At 30.8% G+C, this 18,226-nt stretch overlaps 1 protein-coding gene across 2 annotated transcripts in view; it reads right to left on the reverse strand.

Annotated features, from left to right (window-relative positions):
* Positions 1 to 1,312: 1,312 nt before the first annotated feature.
* Positions 1,313 to 18,226, reverse strand: part of LOC111683168 — a 114,925-nt gene continuing 98,011 nt past the window's right edge. For both annotated transcript variants that reach the window (XM_046951669.1, XM_046951668.1), the window contains 9 exons: positions 11,973 to 12,164; positions 11,499 to 11,905; positions 11,214 to 11,432; positions 10,093 to 10,426; positions 9,735 to 10,001; positions 9,282 to 9,465; positions 7,312 to 7,518; positions 6,935 to 7,136; positions 1,313 to 4,395 (listed from right to left, as the gene is read on the reverse strand). In XM_046951669.1, coding sequence (XP_046807625.1) covers positions 4,290 to 4,395; positions 6,935 to 7,136; positions 7,312 to 7,518; positions 9,282 to 9,465; positions 9,735 to 10,001; positions 10,093 to 10,426; positions 11,214 to 11,432; positions 11,499 to 11,905; positions 11,973 to 12,164 — 2,118 coding nt within the window. In that variant the 3' untranslated portion in view covers positions 1,313 to 4,289. The remainder of the gene's footprint in view (positions 4,396 to 6,934; positions 7,137 to 7,311; positions 7,519 to 9,281; positions 9,466 to 9,734; positions 10,002 to 10,092; positions 10,427 to 11,213; positions 11,433 to 11,498; positions 11,906 to 11,972; positions 12,165 to 18,226) is intronic.

Consider the following 18,226-nt stretch of genomic DNA (forward strand, 5'->3'; position numbering starts at 1 on the left):
AAGAGTAATAATAGGAAAAACCAGGGGTACCAATCCAAATAATAGTTATGGTTATCAAGCACATCAATCAAGCTTTTTATTTAACGTATTTAAAGCTTTCTCTGGTGGTGCGATATTATCCTCTAGTTGATCTAGTTCCTGACGAAGTTTTCATCGAATTAGTATCGATTACTGGAATTCTAAACTCATTTCCAGGGGAAGATTCCAACACAGCTTTGTTGCCATACCGTTTACAAATAGCAAAAGGCCATTGATAAACTTCACGATCATGCACAATCAAACTCTGATACCTGTACAATGTCGAAGATCATTGGACCGATATTCAACCCATTAAGATAGCCATGTATTGTTATATCATCCGAGAGCTTAGTTTAACACTATTGCTTTAGAAAGTAGAATCTTTCTTGATACGTTTTTTTATGATAAAGAGATAAAAGAGTATGGCGCCCACTCAATACCTGATTGTAAAACAAAATGTATAGGATAGGATCGGGAGTAATAAGATCAAAGTGTATTAATACGCAAAACCTTTCACTATGAATGTAGCAACGCAAAGATATCATTATGATGGAGCCAAGTGTCCCCAGTGATTTAAGTTTGCTTGACAAACTGCTAACGCAACATATTTTCATTTTATTACCTCGGCAAACTCGGGACTCTAAGAACGTCGTTTTCCAAGCTGTATTTCTTTTATACGGACACCGAGAGCATATTTAACTTTAACGAGAAATACGCTTATCTCTCAGACAATATGGAAAACGAACCAACACGTGTTAGCCAGAGCAGTGCCATGACGAAGGGAAATCAATTGGTCGTCTTTTTTGTCAATGTCCTGTTCATGGAACATGCGCTTTAAATTCTTTAACGATCTCTCAGATCTATCTACCACAAGTCTAGAACATATCAGTGACACTTAAGTATGGCACACAAGACTTTTTGATACTAATCCAAAAAAAATTATTCTTTTAATTTTTGATTTCCTCCATTTGGTCAAGTGGGTTATTTGTAATTTTTCTATGTATGTATGAAGCATATACACATGTTCTGTTATTGGTTGCATTTCGTAATTGAAATATTGGTTTTTAATTAAATATAGTTTAACTTATTTACTTAAATACTATAATTATGATTTACTACTTAAAAATCTACATTTACAGGACACACAGACACGCACGTACATAGATGATTGTGTGTGTGTATGCACGATGTATGTATTTATCCTTAATATTACATATTATAAATTTAATAATAATAATTAAATATTATTTTTTTGTTTTATTTTTTTATCATAAATGATTTTTTATTTGTGCGTCGCATAATGAATGCTTGAAAATTATTTTTAATTAACTCACTTAATTTTATTTAATTTTTAGTTTTAGTTTTTTTTTAAATAATAGTTTCTTGAATACATGTTTGTTAATTTTATAGTTTTGATTTGTTAAGGAGTTATGAAATATTTAGAGATGAGATTTAAAAGAATTGTTTAGAACGTTCTTTGAGAATACTTATTTGAAGATACTTACTTAAGATGTCACTTTATAAACTCTTAATAAAAATAGTGATCTTTAGTATATCCCATGAACATGAAACAAAGTTTGAACCTTGAACATATTTGGCTGCAAAATTCGATCATGGGACATAGTGAACACCAGTTTCTGCAAACATTTCTGTTTGTCATGTCGTCTTAACAAGACAATTTTAGAGACTTCATAGCAGTCTAAATCTCAGACCTGATTCCTGTCTTTAAGATTGGTTTTTTATTTCTTCAACTATAGCCAATTTTGCCATTCATATTTGGTAGAAGGCTTGGAGCTTCTCGAAGGCATATTTTCCTATTTGTAATTTGTGGCATTAATGCAGCATTCTCGATATTCAATCGCTATTAATTTGTAGCAAATACCCATCAGTACAGTCGGACCATCCTGAACTACCATTTATTCTATGTGCACATGTCCTACTAGGAAGTCATAGGAAGTTTGTTTTTTAAGTGTCCACTTACAAAGCGGACACTAAAGACACAATTGTCTTTAACCTCGTTTACAAAGACGAAATAGAACCAATCAAGTGGAAATCGCTGTCTTTTTCAAATACATTGATTCTTTGACGAACTGCTGAGTAGTTAGGGATCGAATTGTCATCTAACCATTTCATCGGATCAAATGTCTTTCACTGAATGTTTCCTTGTAAGTTCTTTGTTAATATGTTGACGGTTCTAAATCTATAACAATAGGCTGGTAGTTTACAAGAGGAGAAACACTTTGCCAAAGTTGTTGATATATAACTTTGGAGGAGTATGATGTGAAATTTTTCATCATTGCAACATTGTAAGATCCGCTTTCAATTTCGTTACATACAACCAATCTTCTACAGATCAAATCAATGATTTTCCCTTGATGACATTTCAATTTGTTCTTGTAGTGATTGTCCCTTGGAAAGATTTCTTATCTATAGTTACTTATTTGTTGGACCAGAATTATGGGAAAAGTATGATGTGAAACTTTTTCGCCAGTGCAACTTTACAAGACAACCCATATTCGCATTTATATCGGTTATTTCTAGGAATTAAATCAAGGATTTTCTCCGGTTTTAGTTATGATTATCCCTAGGAATGACTTTATTTCTACATTTATCAATTTGTTGGAACGGAAATACCCGATTATATCCGGGTTGCCTGAAAATGCAAATACACTTCGAAGATCAGCAACTGATGGAGGATTCCACATTTTCTCTTGGAACACTAGAACAGTAGGGAGAATTCTAAAAAGAAAATGTTTGAGGATATCAAGACGCTGATTTGACTAATTGAATGAGCGAATTCTGACGACTGGAGAGCATGTGGAGAGATTACTTTCCTCGGAAATTTCTAAGTTCTGATTTTGCAAACATGTCTTTTGAAGAAAATTGTACATATAACGTAGAAAATGTCGGATCCGGACCAAGAATCTTATGAAGTATGCAGTAGCATCCTACTTTAGATCATAAAGTTTATATTGGTTGGCACAGAAACAGAAAGAAGAATCCTGAGAATAAGTAAGTCGAACGAGCAGAGTGGAAATGACATGAAAATGCTGTAACAACTTATTTGTCATTGTCAACATTTCGTCTAAATTTGATACAAATTACTTAGGAACTACACCCTTAAAATCGAGTCCTTCGAAGAAAATTGTCCTTTAAACGTAGAGTTTTTTTTGGATCATATGTAAGTAGTAGGCTTCTTTCAACCCAAACTTACTTAAATAGACTCATAAGACGTTTTAAGCAAAATGAGGTCTTCTTAGATAAAGAGGGTCCTTCATTAAGAGCTGGATCCTGATACCTGTTTGGAGGTTTGTTAATTATTAAGGACTAATAGTACCGATATTCAAAGAATTCTTCCGAACGAAGTTCAGTCGTTGAGAATCATTCTTCAATATCTTTCTTAATAGGTTATTATTGGCGTAAAACATCCCAGTTTCAATTTTTTTAATCTTTAAAATCTCATCTTTTTTATTTTCAATTATAAATAGTTTAGTTTATAACTAATTAATGGCCAGAGAAATTACCCACAATCATTGCATTTCTTTTACTTTTTACTTTGGTCTAGTCTATCGATTAATACTTTTCATTTTCGAATAAAACCAATTAAATAACTAAAACCTTTAAAAGGAGCAGAATAATAATTAATTAAATAACTGTTACTACTTAATTAAAGTTAAAGACTTAACTATTCACAAATTAATATGTATGATTTTTTTTAATATTTATATATTTTTTTGTATCATTTACGTAGAAAATATGTGTGAGATTTAACAAAGTGTTTATTGGTTTTTTGTTTTTGATTGAGTTTGAGTTTTTTCTTCATTCTTTAGCATAAATCAATTAAATAATTTATACTTTTTCATTGATTTCTTATTAAAAAGTTGCCATAAAAACAAGTGTTGTCTGTTTTAAATCAATTTTAATATTAAGTATTATGTCATTAATTAATTAGTTTTGTTTTGTCTTGTAAGATTTTTAATTACTTAATTGTGTATGTCTTACGGTCTGTTAGTTTGTTTAAATTATAAATTTGTTTTATGGTAATTATAATATATAGTTACTTTTGTATTATTAACTATTATTTAGTATTAATTAGTAGTAATTTAGTAGTAAGTATTTAATTATTTTTTTATATTTAGTAATTTAGTTTATAACAGTCTACAAGCAAGAGGCACAATTCTGTGCGATATTTTATCAAGTGTTTCCATAGAATGTGGTCAGACTGTAGTGACCCGATCTATTTCCACATATCGCACAGAATTGTCGCTTTGTCAGCAAATCACTTCTTTCTCATCCAAAACGGCTGTATCCATGGAGCTTAAGGATTTCAAACGTGTCTGCAAAACTGATGAGCCTCTTAATTTTCTTTTGATTTTTCTAAAAAGAAGAAAAAAAGAAATTAAAATTTAATTGAAATGTTAAAATGCTAATCTCAAGCGAATGGAATTAATTAAAGGCAATTGAAAATTGCAAATGTTTTAGTGTTAATCTGAAACACCATTTCCTAGAAGTACTTATGATGGCAAAATTTTTGTATCCACTTTGAAGAGGCTAGTGTTGATAACAATACTATGATTCATGAAAGAAAAGGCGCATTTTTGTTTAAGACCTTTCTTGAAAAGTTGTGAAATTGTTCTAAGATGTTTCGGTTTTATTATTTTCGAAAATTCGATACTGGAAGGAGATTGATCTCTAAGAATTTTCCACTTGGAGGTGGAAATTTCTTCCCTGAATTTGTGCAATAATAAAGACCACTAAACATTATAAAAGAAGCAACCAGATTGGCTTCGACATTGGCGGATATAGATAACAAATGTGTTATTAAGTCCCTGTTAGGTAACTACATCTAACAGTCTTACTAAAGCGGGAAGTTTCCCAGACAAAATATCAAAAGCTACAATTATGACGTTAACAACTTAGCACCCTAATTGCTTTCATTAATGGACACTGTATAGAAGACTTGGTTTACTATGCAACGAATTTTATAGAAGCTCTCAGGATAAAAAATAAAACTTATTCATTGATCACCTTCTTTGTCCTGCTTTAGAAGATATTCGTTTTAAATTCCAAGACATTTATTGTAAGACTGAAAGACATTAACCCATTCATCAGATACTACGAATTGTTTTAAAAATCATTCAAATCGTACTAAATATTTTTAACTCTTCATAAAAAGGTCTCACTTGGTTCCAGTGAAACCCCAGCAATGACAGTCTGCGATTCATCCAAGTCTTCGTGGAAATATAAAATTTCTCTATACCATACTTCCTTCTTCTTTCGGATTTCTTATCATAACTGCCATTACAAAGCGACCAAATGGGAGTCCCGTATGATTTCTATAGACTGGAAACCAAAAGGCTAAATTATCGCATTTGGATGAGGAATCAATGGGATTCATCGACCGATTTTAGGTGATAAACATTAACGCTGATTGTTAAAGGATCATCGGAGAATTTTGTGATCATATACGACAACTTATTGAAGATCAGTTTCGGCGAATTAGTTTATGCAATTATGCTCGCGAATAGGCGCTCTGCGAGTATGATTTAACATAAAATCGTTGATATACATTTGCCAAAAAGGAGGCATTTTCCTGAAGAAGAGGATGACGATTCACTGGCTACTGTGATACCATTGAAAGATATATCGAGCGAAAGTTGAGTTTTGATTGTTGATCAGAAATTGCCAAGAAGACAAAATCTGTGATTGAATATTAGAAGAATTGTGGTTTATAACTCTTCTGTTATTTAGTTTTTATAAGATCTTTGTTTCTCATGAGATCTCATTAGAGAATGATTAAGAGTTTTCGAGTCAGTAATCGTTATCGATTTTTGATGATAAAAGTGTGGGAACGCTGATTGTTAAAGGATCATTACATCGGAGAATTTTTTTGTCATATACGACAACTTATTGAAGATCAAGATTGGCAAATTAGTTTACGCAATTATGCTCGCGAATAGCCGCTATGTTAGTATGATTTAACACTAAATCCTTGTATATACATTTGCCAAAAAGGAGAACTTTCATTGGAGAAGAGGATGGCAATAGGATGACGATTCACTGGCTACTGTGATACCGTTAAAAGATATATTGAGGGAAAGCTAAATTTTGATTGTTGAACAGAAATTGCCAAGAAGACAAAATCTGAGATTGATCCTCCAATATTAGAAGGATTGTGATTCACAACTCATTTGTTATTTAGTTTTTATGAGATTTCATTAGAAAATTATTAAGAGTTTTCGAATCAGTCATTAATTTTTGGTGATAATCGGCAAATTAGTTCACGCAATTATACTCGCGAATAGCCGCCATGTTAGTATGATTTAACATTAATACGTTGAAGATATATCGCGGGAAAGCTGAGTTCTTGAGAAATTCCCAAGAAAACAAAATTGATCCTTCAATATTTGAAGGATTATGGTTCATAACTCTTCTCTTATTTAGTTTTTATGAGATTTTTGTTTTTCATGAGATCTCCTTAAAAGTTTTCGAGTCAGTAGTCGTTAAAGGATTCAGATGCGTCCTGAAAATATTTAGTATGACTTGTTTATAATACAATAATGCATATTGAGCATTTTATTATTTTAAATTGTGTCATTTGAAAGGACTTTGTGATTCTTCAGTTCAAATAACTTCCAAAACTGTCCAGATTAGATAGAGTTGTCCTTCTCGATATTGTTGAAGCTAGATACATTACCATAGGTTTTCGAAACTTGTCCGTCGGCATCCGGCAAAGTTCTTTTCCTGGTATTGGTTACTTACTATCTTGTTTCTAAGGTCTGAAATATTATCAAAATTCAAGTCATTTTATTGTAACCGATTCAATATTACATGATTGCCTTTTGGGAAACGGTGTAAAATGCGCAAAAAAAAAACTAAATAATAAACAAAATTGAAAAACTTTGTTAATACTTACTTGTAGGCAAACGCTGCAAATGCACAACAGAAGAGTACAATAATCAAACACAATGTTGCCAAAATTTCAGTAGGTAATTTCATAATGGCCGAGCATTGCAGGAAAGTTTCATCATCACCTGAGGGACAATGTTGTATGCCATCACACCAAACACTAACATTAACACAGGCATTCAACTCAGAGCATTTATACTGGCATTCTTCTACACAAAGAAAAATAAAGACAAAGACAGAGAGGGAGAGTGAAAGAGAGACAAAATTCAAATAAACTTTTAACAATTGTAAATTACAAAAAAGAATACTTTATAGGCAAATTAGACATTTTACATTGTTTGTAAGTAGTAGTAGTATGTATAAGTGTATATTAGCCAAACTTACCTGCTATACTGAGTGTTGGTCCTGGTATCAATTCCATCCAATTAAATGAAAAGTCACCATTCTCTGGTCTTAGGAACTCTACACTAATGGCTTTTGAACGATTTGCAATGGCAAAATTAGGACGTTCATTCCAGCCAGCACTGAAAATCTCCACATATTCATAGGCTTTTGAATCAGGTGCCAGTGGGCATGCTGTGATTGTTAAACCTACAAAATGAAATGACAATTTTATACACAAATGCTTATACATAGACAGAGACACAAGTTAAAATAGTAGAATTTCTTTTTTTTTATTCTTGTTTAAATTAGTATTAAAAGGTTACTAGTGATAGAATATAGAAAATCGTATTTGCTATCAATTACGAAAATACATAAATTAAATAGCTTTCTTAAGCCTAAAGGTTTTAAAAGTATAAATGATATTGATTCGTTTAATTCATTTAAATTAGCAACTTTAGAATTTTCTTAGTTCAAAGAGTAAAATTTTGTTAATAGGATAACAGATTACATTAAGTGAATGTACATCTAAAGCTAACATAGGACTCGTTAGGTCTTGTCCGTAAATCAACTCTAAGACTCAATATTGTTGTTTTGAAAATACAAAATCTGACAAAATTGACTATATCAATTAATGAGGCACTACCGATCTCTAAATACCAAACAGAAACACTTGGATTTTCCGTTAACGTTGAGGTGTTTAATGAGGAATCTGTCGGAAGGTTAAAATGAAGGTTAAGAGGCAGTAATCTGAGCTTGATCGTTTTTAAGGAGACTATACTTATTTCATCTAACGTCTTAATATATCTCTATAGTGCTTCTAGTATGTTGATCTTCTTCGTTCTCTCTCTACGCTGAATCTTGTTTGTCGTTTTTTGGTTTGGTAAAATCTACCATGAGTAAAAACTTTTAATGGGCCTCTTTTTTGAAATAACATGTTGTTTTAGAAACCGTAGTCAAATTAGAAATCAAACGGTTTAAATAGATCGGTTGAAACGTGATATCAAACCCGGCTTAGAAATATAATCATGACAGAAAGCGTGTGTCAAGGGAACAACAGATTTAATCCTTGTTCTCATGCATTTCTCGGCATTTAATATTGTATTTGTTTTTCTGTGATCAGGGGCGTTAGACTCTATTGATTAATGATATTTTGTGATGCTAAGATGAAGTATTGTTCTCCTACAACCGTCTTAATATAACACATATAGTGTTTCTAGTATGTCGATCTATATCGTTCTCTCACTTCGCTAAAACTTAGGCATTCAAAGCTTGTTTGTCGTTTTCCGGTTTAAAATCTACAAAGAGCCAAACCTTCAAATGTTTCTCTTTAAAGATGCGAGATTCTTAAGTAACGTTAATCAAGTCAGAGATCAAATGATTTGACTAGATGTGTGTTCTACCGTCTGCTTTAAGACACTCGCGCTTTCAGCATGTAATATTTCATTTGTTTTTCTGTGGTAATCAATGTCTTCAAGCATGATGGAATAGTCATAGTGTAAACTGTCTTCTCTAGTCAGAAATTAGTTTAAATGCAGAAATCGATAGCAATTCGATTTGAATTGGATCAGATCCAGTTAATTCGATTTGAAATGAATCAGGTCTAATTAATTCGATTTGAATTGATTCTAGTCAATTCAGTTATTAATTCTAGTCGATTCGAATAAAGTTGGTTGTTTTTTGTTAATTAAGCTAGAACTGGATTAATTATCGGATATATAAATACATAAGTATCAGTTATAGTCAATCCATCTAAAAGTGGATCAAGTTACCGAAAATTTCATCAGTTGTAAACAATTCAACTAAAACTGGAACAATTACATAAAAATTCTTTCAAATTATTTTTCAACCAACATGTCATGGTGAGATATTGCTCTGTTAAGATAAGTGTTAACTTCAATACAAGATCAGGTATATAACCCGAGCAACACTGGTTTGTTTCCACTAATTATGACATAATAATTTAAACTCACCTTCTGCAGTAGTTAGTACAGCTCTGGCTTTAGTTTCACAACGATATGAACTTGTACCCACTATGGTAGTGTTCATGGCCTTTTTAGGATTGTATTTACGCAGGAAAATCGCTTTCAAACGTATGTACAAGAATTTATTACCATTCGATGGTTCAATAAGCCAAGGGCGGGTGCGACATTCCATCTGTAAAGAGCACATAGTAAAAAAATGAATAAAAACCAAATAAATTCCAAAAACCAAATGAATTTGTCATGCAAAATTGAAATTACACATGAATAAATACAATTTAACAGCAACAATAACAACAACAGCAATTGTTGTACAAATGCAAACATAAATACACATATTGAAATCAATCTAGTCTCTAGTTATTTGCAACATTATTGTTGATGATTTTAACTCTTATTCTTTCTTTTATTTCGATTTTTTGTAAAGAATTACTTTATACTCACATCTCCGAATGTCATATCGATGGTGCCGCTGGGACCAAATTTCCTACGACCATCTTTACAATTCGATGGTCCTTTGATAAACTCAAACATTCCCTCAAAATTCAAAGCATCTGGATCATCCAACGTTGTCATATTGTAGGCAGTAAAATGAACTTCAACATCATTACTTGTCGATGTGTATTCAACTGGTAAATGTGATGAGTTCGATGAATTACAAAGGCAACCGCGTGGCAATAATATTGTGTCATGATACGGACGTTCGAATATCTGTTGTGTGTGTATGTGCGATTGAGCGAATGCAACGAAACAAATACAAGGAAATTACTATATGTGTATATGAATGTCTATGGCAACTTACCTCAACCTTAACACTGGTATCACCATAACAGAATGACCTATTTATATCCTCATCCACACGTGACATACAATGCCTATTCATGGTGGTGACTTTGCGTAATTTTATGCGAACTCGTTCACTTCTCATGCCTTCAAATTTATAGACGCACTTAAGATTTCGTGTACCACCACGACCAAATAGAAATATATTGCGTACACTGCGAAATATCGCAGGATCTTTACGATCCATTAGATTACTAACGAATTTACGATTGCAGTCAAGTTCTCCGCCACCCATGGGTAAGCCATCCTGATGTAAATCGATGAATTCGTATTTTAGTTTAAATTCTAAGGGTCTGCAAAGAGAGAGATTGTTTATACAGATATTATAATCAAGAATTCAATATAATGAATTCATGTCAATTTGACCAGAATTCGTTTAGAATTAGATAATACATTCGAATAGAATTGCACCAATTGTAGTTAATTCGACTAGAATAAAATCAGTTTTAATCAGTGCGACTAGAATTGAATTTTTTGTAGATAGTTTGACTAGAATTATATGATTTCTTGTCAATTCGATTAAAATTGGATCGATTGTAGTCGATACGACCAGATTGGATTTGACAATTCGTCTAAAGTTGGATCAATTGTAGTCAATTCGTCCAGAATTGGATCAATTATAGTCAATTCGACTAGAATTGGATCAGTTCTAATCAATGCTACTAGAATTGGATCAATTGTATACAATTCGACTAGAATTAATCTGTTCTATTCAATGCGACTAGAATTGTATTATTTTTAGTCAAATCGACTAAAATTGGATTAATAGTAGTCAATTGTATCTAGAATTGGATCAATTCAAGTGAATTCGACTAATATTAGACCATTTCTACTAAAATTGTATCAATTTATAGGTTGTTCGACTAGAATTGGAATTATATGAGATAATTCTAATAGAATTGTATCAAATGTCGTCAGTTCGTCTAGAATTAGATCAATTCTTGTTAATTCAACTGAAATTTTAGTTAATTTATCAGTTATAGTTACTTATTCAAACTTAATGTAATAAATTCTAGTTAATTCAATTAGAACTAGATTAATTCTAGTTATTTCAACTAGAATTGTTTAAGTTCACAATACCTTAAGACTGTTGATTCCGTGTTTTTCAATTCTAAAGTTATAGAATCTCCACTCGACACATAACTTTCGGAAACTGTACAAGGTCGGGCATAAGTTTCATTTATATTTGCTCGATCACATGTTCGAGGCACTGTACCGCGGCAATATCTTGCAATAACATTGGTGGTATTGTGGGAATATTGTTGTAGAGAAGGGTGAACTTGGTTGGTTTCAGTCATGCTGGAAATTGGAAAAAACATTAATTAACTTACACTTCCGATTAGGCTTTCATAACGGCTAACTCACCAATTTAAATCCTTGCATATGGGAGGCTCCCTCATCGAACCATCCCATATGCGCAGCATACCACTGCAATCCTCCTGAGTCTGCAGAACACCTATAGCACCCACTGACGTTTCATCAATGTTACCAAATTCTGGATCTAAATTAAATTTCAACATAGAAATCCACACCTTAAATCGTGAAGGTGGATGATGTAGACCCTGGGCATTGGTACGACGTGAAAGACTTAAATGATCGAAAGTCTTAAAAATACCCACACCTTGTAAATGATACAAACAGGTGGTGTTAGGGGCCAAAGAATGTTTAGGATTCTCTAAGATACCACGTCCCGAACCTCTAATCCAAAACTCACAAGGTTTCTTATTTTTTGAATAGGTAGGTGATTGTATATCCACAAATATTACCTCAACCTAAGCACAAAATCACAATAAAAATCAAATCAATTTCAATTTAACTTTACTAATGCCGCCAACTTACCTCCAACTGAAAACCATACAAAGGCAATACTTGCGATGAACTTCCTGTAAATGTACCATATGGTGATGTTGTAAACTCTACCAATAATTCGGGACCACTAGAGACTGCTGCGGGCACAGCTTGACCACCACCACAGAATTTCAATACAATTGGATCACGCGTTGTATAACCATCATATACGGTCACGTAGTCCTGTAACATAATGAAAATGTACAAAACTTGATAACAAATGACTGAATGAAGAAATGTACATAAATGAAGTGCTGGTGCTGCTAATGGCAAATTGCACAAGTACGAAAACTAATGTTATTGAGTTAAAGACAAACAAGTACAAAAGAAACAGAGACACATTTAAAATGGGTGATGGGCTTTGGTTTTACTTTACCAAGTTTTTATTTAGTAAATGTTTACGAGTTGTTGTATAACTAAATTTTAGTATCTCCCTCTCTAATGTTAGGGGAATAAAATTTCACCTAAGGTGTCATAGTTAACTAAAATATTACAAGTGGTTGCAAGTGTAGTAGAAAAAAAGTATGGAGAAGTAATAATAGAAAGTGGCAAATGTGTTGTATTAAAAACTGAAGAAATTGAAGAAAAGACAATATATTTTTTGTGATTTTGTTGGGATAATAATAAAATGTGAAAATCACTTAACATTATTATTATAGTTATTTGTATTATTGCAAAAGTAGCTGAAAATGAAATTGTAGGAATTTAGGAGAATTTGAAAGTTGATATATAACTGAGTTAGTGGTAAAATAGAGATTTTGAGTAAGTTGTGATGACTACAATTGGATCAGTTCTAATTGGAGTTTAACTAAATCTATACTAATTAGTTCCGCAAAATTTAGACCGATTTAACTATAGTCAGTTCGTAAAAAAATTGCATAAGTTCTACATTCGAAGACAATTGGATCAACCGCAATCAATTAAACTAAAATAGGATCAATTCTAGTTGATTAGACTAGTATTGGATCAATTATAGGCATTACGAATAGTGTTAGATCCTTCCTTGTTAATTCGACTAGAATAAAACCTATTCGACTTGAACTAAATCAGTTTGACTTATCTATTCGCCTAAATTTTTAACAATTTAATTGAATTAATTCGACGGATCTACTATAATCAATTCTAGTTCATTTAATTAGAATTGGATCAATTATAGGTAATTCTACTAGATTTGGATCCATTCCTGTCCATTCAACTAGAATTGTATCAATTCTTAGGAAATCGACTTGAATGGAACCAATTCGAGTCAACTCGACTAAAATTGTATGATTTTTGGTTAATTCTACTTGAATTGAACCAATTCTTGTAAACTCGTCTAAACTTTAATCAATTCTAGTTAATTCGATTAAAATAATATCAATTTTAGTAAATTCGACTATATTTGAATCAATTCTAGTTAATTCGACTAAAATTGGATCAATTCTAGTTAATTCGGCTACAATTGGATCAATTCTATTAAATTCGATTAAAATTGGATCAATTGTAGTTAATTCGACCAGAGTTGGATCAATTTTTGTCAATTCGATTAGAATATAGCTATAATTAGATCAATTGCTGTCAATTAGACTTGAACTGAATTAGTTCTAATCAATGCGACTGAAATTGGATCAATTGTTAACAATTCGACTAGAATTGAATCAGTTCTAGTCAATGCGAATTAGATAATTTCTAGTCAATTCGACTAAAATTGGATAAATTGTAGTTAATTTGACCAGAATTTGATCAATTATAGTCAATTCGTCTAGAATTGGATCATTTGTAGTCAATTCGACTTGAATTTATTTAGTTCTAATCAATGCGATTGAAATTGGATCAATTGTTAACAATTCGACTAGAACTGAATCAGTTCTAGTCAATGCGACCAGAATTGGATCATTTCTAATTGTAGTCAATTCCAACAGAGTTGGGTCAACTGTAGTCAATTCGTCTAGAATTGATTCAATTGCAGTCAATTCGACTTGAATTTAATTAGTTCTAATCAATGCAACTGAAATTAATTGTTAACAATTCGACTAGAATTTATTCAGTTCTAGTCAATGCGATCAGAATTAGATCATTTCTAGTCAATTCGACAAAAACTGGATAAATTGTAGTCAATTCCAACATAGTTGGATCAACTGTAGTCAATTCGTCTAGAATTGATTCAATTGTAGTCAATTCGACTTGAATTTAATTAGTTCTAATCAATGCGACTGAAATTGGATCAGTTATTAGCAATTCAACTAGAATTGAATCAGTTCTATTCAATGCGACCAGAATTAGATCATTTCTAGTCAATTCGACAAAAATTGGATAAATTGTAGTCAATTCCAACAGAGTTGGGTCAACTGTAGTCAATTCGTCTAGAATTGAAAGTTCTTATCAATGCGACTAGAATTAGATCAATTGTAGACAATTCAACTAGAATTATATCAGTTCTAGTCAAAGCGACCAGAATTAGATAATCTCTAGTCAATTCGACTAATATTGGTTAAAATGTAGTCAATTCGTCTAGAATTGGAACAATTTTACAGTTGAAACAATTCCGGTCAATTTGACTAGAATTTAATCAATTAACGAAATTTTAACTTATATTCGACTTAATTTGAATCAATTCTTGTTAATTCTTTTCCACTTTACTATCACAAAACCCTCAATTCAACTCAGTTCGACTAGAATTATATTAAATGAAGAACTGATTCTTATCCTTTAATCTTCTATTTATAGTGTTAATTTAACTAGTGAATAAGATTTGGGGACGATAGCAACTATAATGTGCATTTCCCATTCCACTATGTCCCGGCAGATCAGATACGTCGTAATTAAGATTTAAGGCAGCGATGGGTAAAATAATACTTTAAAATTTTTAACTTGTGTACGAATCAATAGAAGTTCTATAAAACTGTTAGCGTTGCAAAATTTGACATAAAACAGAAATTTCCAAAGTTATTTAAAAATCAACCCTCGTTAAATCACACCATGCTATTAAAAGAAAACACTAAACAAGTATAATAATGTTCTTAAAGGTGACACTATTAAAAGGAAAATATGTTGCCAGGAAAAAAATCATAAATAAAACACAGAGTGCGGGCTAAACAGAATTAAAATTAATTGAAAGATAGTGTAGATAATAGGGAAGAGAGAGAAGAAAATTGATTGAAAAAGAAATATCTAAAACAATTGAATGATGGAGTAGTAGAAAGAGGATTATAAATGGAAATAATAAATCATTTTGTAGTGCAAAAAAAAAAAAAAACACATTTGATGTGGAGAATGAAATATTCTTTAAAAGTAAGAAATCTGTCATTACAAAGGTCATTAAAAGGTTGTACAAAGTAATCATTGTGACAAAGAAAATAAGAAGAACAAGTAAATTGTGACAATTGTTTGTGTTCATTCATACGTTGGGTTACAGGACATGTCGAAATGAATGACAATTTTCAATTTTCTATACATATGTATGTATTTAGGAAAATGGGTGAATGAATACATATGTATGTATAAGAAAAGTTTTGTATGTATGTGATAATGTTTTGTTGTTTATGTGGAAAGGGTTAGAAAAAGGTTAAATCTATAAGATGATTTGTTAAATGTTTGAGTATACATAAATATGCGAAAGACATTTAAGTCATCAATATCCTGGTAAATTTGCCACAATTTAATCTACTTTTTTTTGCAAATGTTATACATACCTACATATGTATATGTTTTTTCTTTGATGACACGTGTGTTAAAAATTGACATTTGTATTGTATGTATTTAGGAATTTTAATATTAAATGTTTTTCTATGTATTCAGGTTTATATACATATATTGTAATTTTGCAAATTGTGTTTCTTTTTTTGTTATTTAGAAATTGATTTGATTACAAAATTATTGACAAGATTTGTAGACATTTCTCTAGCCACTATGATTAACATTATCTTATAATACGAACATAATGATATTTGAGAATGATTAATTTAGTTGTGTATTCAATTGACAATTTAGAGCAAAAAAGGTCAGAATGAAATATTGAAATTAATATTGTAAGAATTAATTTATTATAAATACATACATATTTGTACAAACATGTTATCCAGTTGAAAATTTTCCTGACAATGTTTAGAGAGAAATTTTCTAAAGAAACTGCTGTTTTACTTATTTAATGTTACTCGCTCTCTTTTAATTTACTATAGAAAATGTTACTCATTCTGTTGAATAAGACATTTTCTATAAATACTTCTCTCTTTCCCTGTGTTGAGTTTGAAATTTTCTATAAAAACGTTTCAAAAACTATTTACTTGGCTTGGTGAGATATTTTCTATTGAAAATGTTACTTAATCGGTTCAGTTTGAAATATTTTATTGAAAAAGATACTCAATAGGTTGAGAAAAAAAAATGTTCTCTAGAAAATTTTACTCACACTGTTGAGTGAGAAATTAAATTTTTTGATTTTCTATAGAAAATGTTACTCATTCTGTTGAGTGTTAAATGTTCTATAAGAAATGAAATTCAATCTATTGTGTGGAGAATATTCTATAGAAAATGCAGATTCAAGCTTAAATTTTCTGTAAAAATTAATATGATTCGAACTAAAATTTTGACCTTGATTTAGACTCAAAGTTTTCGAGGAAAATTACTTTGATTCAAGCTCAAATTTTCTATAGAAAATTTTTTGGAATCCGACTCAAATTTTTGTTGAAATTCACCCTGAATCTGACTTAAATATTCTATGAAATAAGACTCTAAATCAGACACAAGTTTCTGTAAAAAATTATTCTGAATCCGACTCAAATTTTCTATATAAAATGAATCTGAACCCGACTAAAATTTTCTATAGAAAATAACTCTCAATCAGATTAAAATTTTCTATAGAAAATGACTCTGATAAGGATTCAAATTTTCTATAGAAAAACTCTCTAATTCGGACTAAAATTTTCATAGAAAATTATTCTGATTCAGACTCAAATTTTCATAGAAAATGACTCTGATTCAGACTCAAATTTTCATAGAATATGACCCTGATTCAGACTCAAATTTTCTATGGAATATGTCTCTGATTCAGACTCAAATTTTCTATGGAAAATGACTCTGATTCAGACTCAAATTTTTATTGAAAATTACTCTGATTCAAACTCAAATTTTCATAGATAATGACTCTGATTCAGACTCAAATTTTCTGTAGAATTTGACTCTAATTCAGACTCATTTTTCTATAGAAATTGACTCTAATTCAGACTCAAATTTTCTATTGAAAATGACTTTGATTCAGACTCATTTTTCTATAGAAATTGACTCTAATTCAGACTCAAATTTTCTATTGAAAATGACTTTGATTCAGACTCAATTATGCAAAATGGATTTAAATCAGATCTATATATTCTATAGGAAATTACACTAATTAAGATTAGAATTGTCTTTAATTCAGACTTAAATTTTCTATGAAAAATTGCTTTAATTCATAACCAAATTTTTTACAGAAAATTTCTCTAAATCCAACTGAAATTTTTCATAGAAAATAAATCTAATTTAGACTTAAATTTTCTATAGAAATTGTCTCTGTTAGAGAGAAACGAGTCAAAATCATATAAAAAAGGAAAACTCTGATTCAGACGCTACTATAGTGAGAAAGGTATTATGCGTTCATTCAGAGGTTTGTAACTCCCAAAAATATTGGTCCTAAAACCACCCTATGCATAACAATCGGCTCATAATTAATTTGTCGTTTATCAGTCCGTCCGTCTGTCTATCCATATAAAGCGTACTCTACAGACCAGCAAGAAAAGAAAAAGAACTTCCAAAGAAGTAAAAAAGAGGTAGAATTTACTCTATGGAAATACTGTAAAGGACTGAAAGTGATTACAATCAGTCCATTATTTCATTTAGCCTCTCATACACCACAACACTACCCGAATAGATATTTAAGATCATTATTATGTTAAATGTTCTAGTAATGAGTGAAATTTTTATTCCAAAGTTTTTAAACAAAATGTTGTTTTTTCAGTTTTAAAGTGAAATTTTATGTTGTTCAAACAAAATTTCCTACTGGGATGATACATTTTTATTTAATATAAATTCTTTAAGCTTAACAATTAATTTATTAAATTGTACTGGTTTCTAAGAATGTTGTTGTTGTTGTTTTTTTTACTCAGAATAATGACTTTATAAATCTTTTAAACATGTATTTAATACTTCTACATTTAAAGAATCAATTCTAGGACAGTAGTAGATTTACTATTTTTATTAATTGCTATTTAATGATAATGTTAGATTATTGATGTACA

This window comes from Lucilia cuprina, chromosome 5 (assembly GCF_022045245.1).
Source record: "Lucilia cuprina isolate Lc7/37 chromosome 5, ASM2204524v1, whole genome shotgun sequence".
NCBI classification, from domain to species: domain Eukaryota; kingdom Metazoa; phylum Arthropoda; class Insecta; order Diptera; family Calliphoridae; genus Lucilia; species Lucilia cuprina.